At 41.8% G+C, this 8,876-nt stretch overlaps 1 protein-coding gene across 1 annotated transcript; it reads left to right on the top strand.

Annotated features, from left to right (window-relative positions):
- Window positions 1-318: 318 nt before the first annotated feature.
- LOC148208803 (glutamine--tRNA ligase, cytoplasmic-like) lies at window positions 319-2,648 on the top strand. The gene is made up of 6 exons (XM_088117879.1): window positions 319-1,091; window positions 1,288-1,440; window positions 1,550-1,605; window positions 1,798-1,888; window positions 1,964-2,050; window positions 2,285-2,648. The coding sequence occupies exons 1-6, from the start codon at window positions 1,077-1,079 to the stop codon at window positions 2,495-2,497; spliced, it is 615 nt and encodes a 204-aa protein (XP_087974005.1). The 5' UTR covers window positions 319-1,076; the 3' UTR covers window positions 2,498-2,648.
- Window positions 2,649-8,876: the final 6,228 nt, after the last annotated feature.

Below are 8,876 nucleotides of genomic sequence, written 5' to 3'. Positions count from 1 at the left end.
ACTTATGCAGGTGAAAACTGTTGCCACTATTTCACCGGAACATATTTAATATTCTCTCAGCCACAAGATAATTATAAGGTAAAATGTATATATATTTTTTTGTTAAGAAACAATTTCATTGATGGGTAAAATTACAAAAGAGGGATGGTAAAGCATCCATAAAGGAAAGGGTTACAAGAAACTTCTCCCATTGGTAAAAATTGTGGTAATGTTATAATGATGAAAGAGGGGAGAATTTTTACGCCAAGACATAGCGAGAAAAATGAAAGAGGGGAGGTCCTTATCTGCAAAGATCCTATGATTTCATTCATTTCATGTGATCCATAAAAAAGCTTGAATAATGTGTTTCCAAAGGACCTCTGTTTCTTTCTTGAATGGGTGGCCCACAAAAACAAAAAGAGTAAGGTCTTGATGTCATAAGGGAGAGCCACTGTCCAATCGAGAGATGCGAGGATCTTGTCCCAAAACATAGTTGCAAAGGAGCAGGTGTGGAAGACGTGATGTGATGTGGAGATTCCCTGTCTTCTTTACAAAGGACACACCAATGAGGAGACAATGTGTAGTAGGGGAGCCGACGCTGCAGTCTATCGTGGGTGTTTATGGTGCGGCGGGTAAGTTACCAAATGAAGAATTTTATCTTCTTTGGGTAATGATCGTCCCAAATGACCTTCGCTAATGTAACACTCCTTTAAGGCCAAATCATTAAGGAGTGTTTTGGTGGTGTAAAGGCCGTGACTGTCTAGGGGCCAAATCCATGAGTCATTGGCGCAAATAAGGTGGATGGAAGCAAGATGATTGGATAGAGAGGCCCATTCAACAATCTCTACATCCTTGAGATGAGGCCGGAACCCGAAGTCCCAAAAACCACTCTGTATTCCATAAATTAGAAACTGATGCCTCCTTGAATTTGGATAAAGCATGGAGATGAGGGAAATGCATAGCCAAGGGGGAACCAAGAATCCATGGACCGATCTAGAATGATGTAGATGTCCTGTTTCGTACCTGTGAGGAGATATGATCGAAGATAATGTGCCGATGCTTGTGAATGTCTCTCCAGGGGCCATGAGCTGTCTTTAATGATTTTCAAAATGGTATTTAGTTTCTTATAATGGATCGCGTCTCTTCCTTTTCTAAATATTTCCCCATACTTCTCACTTAGATACATTTCAGCTGTATTCTCTCTACGAAAGAGATTGGATGCATTAAACTAGTAGATAGTGGTAATGAAGTACTTTCTGTCAACTAATACAATATTTAACACAAGTTTATATGTTTGAAAATTGAAAGGTTCACACGGAGGTATTTTTCAGTAATGGAACTATCCTAAGATGTTGCAACACCAAAGAGCTGCTTGAAAAACACCTAAAAGCAACGGGAGGAAGAGTTTTGACTCGATTTCCAGCTGAACCAAATGGTTATCTCCACATTGGTCATGCCAAGGTAGTGATCAGCTATTTAAATTTTTTTTTTTTAACTTTTTAATTTCAATGACATCTCGTCTCTTACCAGAAGTTTCCCTGCACTTCGTGTTATCATTATGATTGGTCAGGCAATGTTTGTGGATTTTGGCCTGGCAAGAGAGCGAGGTGGAAGCTGCTATTTAAGGTTAAATTTCCCTTCTTTTATTTTCTTACAATCTCTGTTTATCCATTCCATTTGTAACTATGTTTAAATTCTTCCATATTAAATCTTGGCTGGGTTCAAGTTTGTAACCGTTGCCAATCAACTTCACGACAGTTTGAATAATATAGCTGGCCACCTTTATTTTTACTGTTATTTCAAAACGTGTGCTTGTAGGTATGATGACACGAACCCTGAAGCTGAGAAGAAGGAATATATTGATCATATAGAAGAAATTGTCAAGTGGATGGGCTGGGAGCCTTTCAAGGTGTAATTTTAGTGTACTTTGCTTAACTATCTGTTTTAACCCCTAAACCATTTGGTGTGGTGTTGTTTTCTCCAGATCACCTATACTAGTAATTATTTCCAAGATCTGTATGAATTGGCTGTGAAGCTCATAATTACGGGTCAAGCTTATGTCGATCACCAGGTCATTATGTAAAATATGGTACTTTTTATATGTTTGTAATTCATAGTGGGGCTGTTTGGCTGCTTTTGAAATGCCATTTGTTGGGCCTCTATGATCCATTGATTATTTCCATGACTTTATCTGTTACCTTTTTTTTGGCTTTGTTTTTTTAAATTAATTAGTTCTATACTTTTGTAATCCTTGTTAATTTTTGCATCCGTATGACGCAAAGTACATTTTCAATTATTTTTTTAGACTCCTGAAGAAATAAAGGAGTACAGAGAAAAAAAGATGAATAGTCCCTGGAGGGATAGGCCTGTAGTTGAATCATTGAAATTGTTTGACGAAATGAAGCAAGGTCTTATTGAGGACGGCAAGGCAACTCTTAGAATGAAGCAAGACATGCAGAGTGATAATTTTAATATGTATGACCTTATTGCATATCGCATTAAGGTGGCCACCTTTTAACTCGTTGACACACTCCCAGAACTCTTTAAATACTGATATTTTATGTTGCAATTTTCTCATCCAATTTACTCCTCATCCACATGCTGGAGACAAGTGGTGTATTTATCCAAATTATGACTATTGCACACTGCATTGTTGATTCTCTTGAGAATATAACACATTTGGTACGTTTTCCTCCTTTATATGCTTGTTTCTCATGCATATTTCATGGAATTTTTTTTGGTGACTATGAGTTGTCGAGCTGTATGAAAGAAGCAAATAGAGGCTATTGCCTTGTAACGTATCCAGTATAATGTATGTTTTCTAGAAGGATAATGCACATTTTAAAATCACATAGGAATAATTACATTATTGTATACCTCGGAGAATGTGGTCTGGTAGTTGCCCTTGTTATTAATGGAGGGCCTTTTAACGAGTGTGTTGAATTGTTTTAAGGGTAAAATGCACTTTTAGTCTTGAGTTTGAGCATAAGTTTCCATTTGGTCCCTAAATTTCAAAAGCGACAATTTAGTCCCTAACTTTTAGAAAATAGTTATAATAGGTAAACTTTCGTTAGTGTCACTAATGGAATCCTGACCGACATTAGTCGGTTGACAATGTTTTGATGACTTGTCAATTTTTAATATCTTTATAAATATTTTTAATTTAGGTGGCATTTCTTTTTAATGTTTCCCATTTCTATTTCTCTCCCTTCGCTCCTTCTCCACCATTCTTCCTGTGCTTTTGGTTATTTCGGAATGTATTTCGCAATGCGTTCTCAAATTTGGCAACTGAGAATACAAACCGAGTACCCAAGATTGGAATTAAAAGCACTAAAAGTGTCTTCCATCGCTCCTCATCCCCACCAAATGGGAAATTGGGGTTTTTGACCCCACCAATAGTTCAAATTGGATAAATGAACCCCTCTAAAAAAAACCTAATTTTTGACCCCACCTCTACTTAATTTTGAACCTCTCCCCAAGCCAATTTACCATAGTACCCTCATGTTTAAAAATGAAGGGAACTCCCTCAAGTAAATAAGTAAAATCCTAAACCCCATCTCGGACGTTTCCTGGCCCAACGAAAATTTTCACCCTTTCTCGAACGTTTCATTTGTCCTAAAACCCTAAAACTCATCTCGAACGTTATCTCGGACAAAGGACGTTGGACGATTCATCCATCCCGGACCTTACGAAGTTATCTCGGACGTTTCTCTTCCATTGTTTCGCCCTACGAAGTCATCGATCGCAAGGTTAGTGGTCGGGTAGATTATAACAAAATTTTTAGAAACGTTTGTTGTTCTGATTTCATTATCGGCGCTATCTGAAGCAGCCATGTAGATCTAGGGTCATTTTCATGTTGTGCTTGCAGGACTGAGAAATTTGGGGAAAAACTCAATCTCTGATTCAATCCCGTATTCAATCCCGTATGATTTTGGTCCGGGATAGAGTAGGGATTGAATCCGGGATCCAATTCGAACTGGCTACATAAGCTTCCATCCCAGACCTTATCCCGGACCATTTCGCCTCTGAGATGAAAGGTAGAAAATGGGGTTTCATTCTCTGCCTTTCATCCCGGAACGAAACGGTCCGGGATAAGGTCCGAGATGGAAGTTGAATGCATTATGTTGGGAAAGCCTTCCATCCCGGACCATTCCGCCTCCGGGATGAAAGGCAGAAAATGAAACTCCATTCATCCTGGAACGAAACGGTCCAGGATAAGGTCCGGGATGGAAGGCTTTCACAACATAATGCATTCTGCCTTCCATCCCGGACCGTTTCGTTTCGGGATGAAAGGCAGAGAATGAAACCCCATTTTTTGCCTTTCATCCCGGAGGCGAAATGGTCCGGGATACGGTCTGGGATGGAAGGCAGAATGCAGACACTTCGAATTTTTTTTTTTTTAAGTTGGTCTGCACTGAACGTTTTTTTTTAATTTCCTTGCTACTTTATGTAATTTTTTTTACCTTTGTATAGGACATATAATGGATTTGAGACTAATTCTAAACCGTGATGACTGGTTTCCGGCCACGTTGACCAACCTTGCCCATGTAGATAAAACCACTTCTAGGCTGAAGGGTAGGTTAACCCCAACCCAGTTAGACATGTTTAGGCAAACGTGTTTCGGTCCCATTTTGGACATGGACGTAGTTTTTAACGGTCCATTAATACATCATCTATTGTTGAGAGAGGTTGAAGAGCCTAGGCAGGACATCATTAGTTTCGACCTGTTTGGGAAAAGGGTCTCCTTTGGTAAGCGGGAGTTTGACCTAATCACCGGCCTCAGTCATAGGATGATTAGGGTAGATAACGATATTCCTGGCCGACGACTTCGAGCACGTTACTTTAAGGATAGTGTCAGGGTTAAGTGTAGTGAGTTAGAGAAGATTTTTATGGAGGCAATTTTTGACGATGATGAGGATGCTGTCAAGGTTGGCATAGTTTACTTCGTCGAGCTTGCCATGATGGGGAAGGAGATGAAGCAGTTTATAGATACGACCCTTTTAGGAGTTGTGGATAGGTGGGAGCTGTTCTGCAATCACGACTGGAGTTCGTTGATTTTCGAAAGAACACTTTGGAGCCTGAAGAATGCCCTGAAGGATAAACTACCGGCGTACCAACAGAAGGTGAGAAATGACCCCACACACCAAGAGACTTATAGTCTCTACGGGTTTCCGTACGCATTTCAGGTTAGCGAGCTTTAAATCAACTATATAATCGTATATATTATTTAAATGCATTATTTATTTGACTTCACTGGATTCTAGGTATGGGCTTACGAGACGATATCGACGTTGAGTCTGCGCGTAGCCACGAGGCTGAGCGACGACGCCATTCCTCGACTCCTTAGGTGGTCGTGCACTTATTCTCGTGGGTTTCTTACTCTGCAGAGAGACGTGTTCGATAACACGATGGTAAGTAATTATCTTGACCCCGTGCGATTCAAATTTATTTTTTCATTTGGGTCTAATCATAAGTTTTTTCCAGTCCAAGGTTAAGGAATACTTGGTTTCGACTAATGCTGAGGCAGAACACATGGTCCGTATCATGTGTCCACCGGAAGCCCGCGCTATACCTGCCTCGCTGGCTGTACCTGACCCGCCTGCAGTACCTGACTCGGTTGTTGTACCTGCCCCGGATGCAGTACGTAACCCGCCTGCAGATTTGGAAAGGGGTGCTGAGGAAAGAAGGGTGAAGGACAAAGGAAAGAACATCATAGAGGATCCGGTAGAAGAGGCAGAGACATTGGACGATGATGCATTACAGGGTCCTGCATTAGACGATGCTGGACCCAGTGGAAATGACAACGAAGCCCTACAGAAGAGGTCGAAACGGAAAAAATTCAAAAATAAGATCAGTAGAAGGTTGAAGAGGCTCGATGACCGAGTTGGTGCTATCGAGGCCACACTGACTGGCTTCGGGGTCGCCCTGAAAGGTATCCAGAGATACCTTAAGAAAATGTCGAAGGTATGCATTTTATATGTATATAACATTAGGTATGCTTAGTAATTAATTATGATTATTTGGGTCCGAGATAACGCTCATTGGTCCGTACTTTTCGTGCATGGTAAATTCCCTGATCCGACCAAATATTTTGGACGTGGGGGTGGGCCCGATGATGATGATCTATCGGATCAAAGGCCTGATGAGGCCCCAACACGAGGTCCGAAGAGTATGAACGAGGACCGGAGGCCGGAAGAGGTCCCTAAGACTGACGAGTATCGGACCATGGACGATAATCTGAAGAGTATGGATGAGGATCCGAAGAATATGGACGAGGATCCGATGTTTATGGTTGAAGACCAGGGTACGATAACGGAGCGGGACAATGCATCGGATGCTTACCCCGATCATCCTGTCGGTTTGTTTCAGGTAAGTCCTATTTCTATAACGCTAGTATACGTTTGTGCTTCCATATACCAATATGATTAATATTGGTTGTATATTAGGATGCCACTATTGGAATGCAAGAGCCGGACGTTGCATCAGATACGCGACCCATCAGCCAACGTGTTAGGCGTCCCTATAAGGACTGGGCACCGGACGCAGTCATTAAGGTAAACTGTCATTACATATACATATTAGCTGTCAGCTGTCATTATACGAACTCACGTGTGTATTGTGTTTTAGGTTGAACATTACCTTGACCAGGACGAATATGACCTTCAGCAGGCCCCAACTGGGCGTGGGCTACGCAAAAGACATTACTCTTGGAAGCTGAAGGATATATACACACCAACCGGTCAGCGTGGGATCACCGTGGATAGATACGACCCAGTATGTCCCATTCCACCGCAGTTGGACGATAAGTTCCAGAGATGGATGGATGACCCGAAGACGGACGGGAGATTGCAGTCCACTGCAACTGGTTTCCAAAAGAAGGAATGGTATCGCGATCTATTGGACCGTAGTGTTGAATTGAAGGACGAAGTAAGTACATGTTACTATATTCGTAGTACTATATTCGTCAATATGTTTGATTACATCAATGTGGATTGGTTAAATGTAACAGATACTTGATGGTCTCGTCCTGTTTACAGCGAAAAGGTTGGAGAAGTGTCTCCATCTATGTCGCAAGAAGTTTGCGATAGGCGACGTACTTCTTTCGGTAATTACTTTTTACTTCTTCCGGTTCGAACTAATAAATGCTGTTTTGAACAATTCTTTAACTAATGAATTACTTTTTAACTGCTATACAGACTCTGCTGAATCGGACAGACGGTCCATATGCAGCCATGAAGCCGGGTGTATTGTCCACTAGGATCAACTACCCCTAGCGCGAGGATAATACAATCTGGCGATATGTCCACAGTAGGCAGTCGGACCACAACGTGCCCTAGGGTGATGCAGACATCGTGTACACCCCCATGAACGTAGGCGGGAACCACTGGGTGATGCTCGGGATCGACTTTGTACAGGGCAACACAACCGTATGGGATTCACTCCAAACGGTCACTCTACTGGATGAACTTGAGAAGGAGTTGAAGCCCATGTGTACAATCCTACCTGCGCTGCTGCATCATGGCGGGATATTTTCAGTTCGACCCGACTTGCCAGTGGTGCCTTGGAGGGTACGTCGGGTTCGCGTACCACAGTAGAGTAGCGCGACTGATTGCGGGATTTTCTGTGTCCGGTATTTTGAGTACGATGCCACCGGGTCAAATATGGACACTTTAACCCAAGATAATATTGTATATTTTAGGCGTCAGTACGCTGTATAGATGTGGGCGCGTCGTCCCATTTTTTGAATAGTATGCATTTTCGATATTGTTTCTATGTCATGGTTCATTATTCTAGCATCATACATGAATGACACATTCAAATACAATCTCCCCATTAATAATGATAATAATAATATAACACATAGGGTTACCAATGCATGCATGGTTGGTTGCTTGAGGTACAAGTTACCATACAAATTTATGAAAAACCAACAAGTTACTAATACATCATACATTCACGCTGTTGTTAAGGGGTTCATTAATGTTTTGCGATTGTGCCCCGATGTACCACACCGACCGCACTTACGTGTTTGGCGCACCTCGCCCGTGGAAGGAATCCTAACTGTCCGCCTCCCTTCCAACTCTGGGAACCATATCTGGGGTTCTACCGTTGGTGTGTATCGACAAAATCTGGAGAATGTTCCAACGTTAAGACGTGACCAATTGGAAATATTGGTTCTGCATAAGCCATAATCCAGGAGTTCGTCGTGTATGCCTCGTCACACAAAGTGTACGGATTATGTTTCACATCATCGCCCGGGCAATAGCATGAGAGCATGGAATTTAAAATAATCAAACTCCCGACAAACCATGTCCTAGAGTTGAAATCAACAATCCCGTCAAGGTTACCATCACGTACTGGACATGAAATGGTCGATGTTCACTACAACGTGTCTCCTGGCATTGTCCGAGTATTCAGCAAGCTTATTTTCTACGTAGTCGGACAATGTGGTTGATCGGGAGAGGCAAGCGTCCGTCGATCGTAGAACCAAGTGTTGTAACAGACCTTTGATATGGTCCAATAACGTAGTTACTGGCAACCTTCACGCGTGTCTAAAGAGGGCATTCAGACTCTGCATTATTACTGGTCATCTGTGTGTACCTCAATTCTGTTGGAAACAACGAGCCCAACGCTCCTTTCCAATGTCATCCAGATACTCCCTCACACCAGGGTACACACCAAGTTGAGCCAGATTGAGTTGAAATAAGACTCTCGATATGCTTTCGCAGCTTTTAGAAATAGTTCATCGAGTGCCTTTGCATCGACTTTAAATTTTGCTAACAAGTTCATCTTAATATGTTGTATACAAAAGCACTGAAATGCAGTGGGAAATACCTTGTCAATTGCTTTACAAATGGTGTGATGTCTATCGGAAATGAAAACCAAATTGTTCACTA

This window comes from Momordica charantia, assembly GCF_013281855.1.
Source record: "Momordica charantia cultivar OHB3-1 chromosome 9 unlocalized genomic scaffold, Mcharantia_2.0 BLBB01000009.1, whole genome shotgun sequence".
Lineage (NCBI taxonomy): Eukaryota > Viridiplantae > Streptophyta > Magnoliopsida > Cucurbitales > Cucurbitaceae > Momordica > Momordica charantia.
Note: the sequence above shows the minus strand (reverse complement) of the source record. Positions and strands in the feature narration are given on the sequence as shown.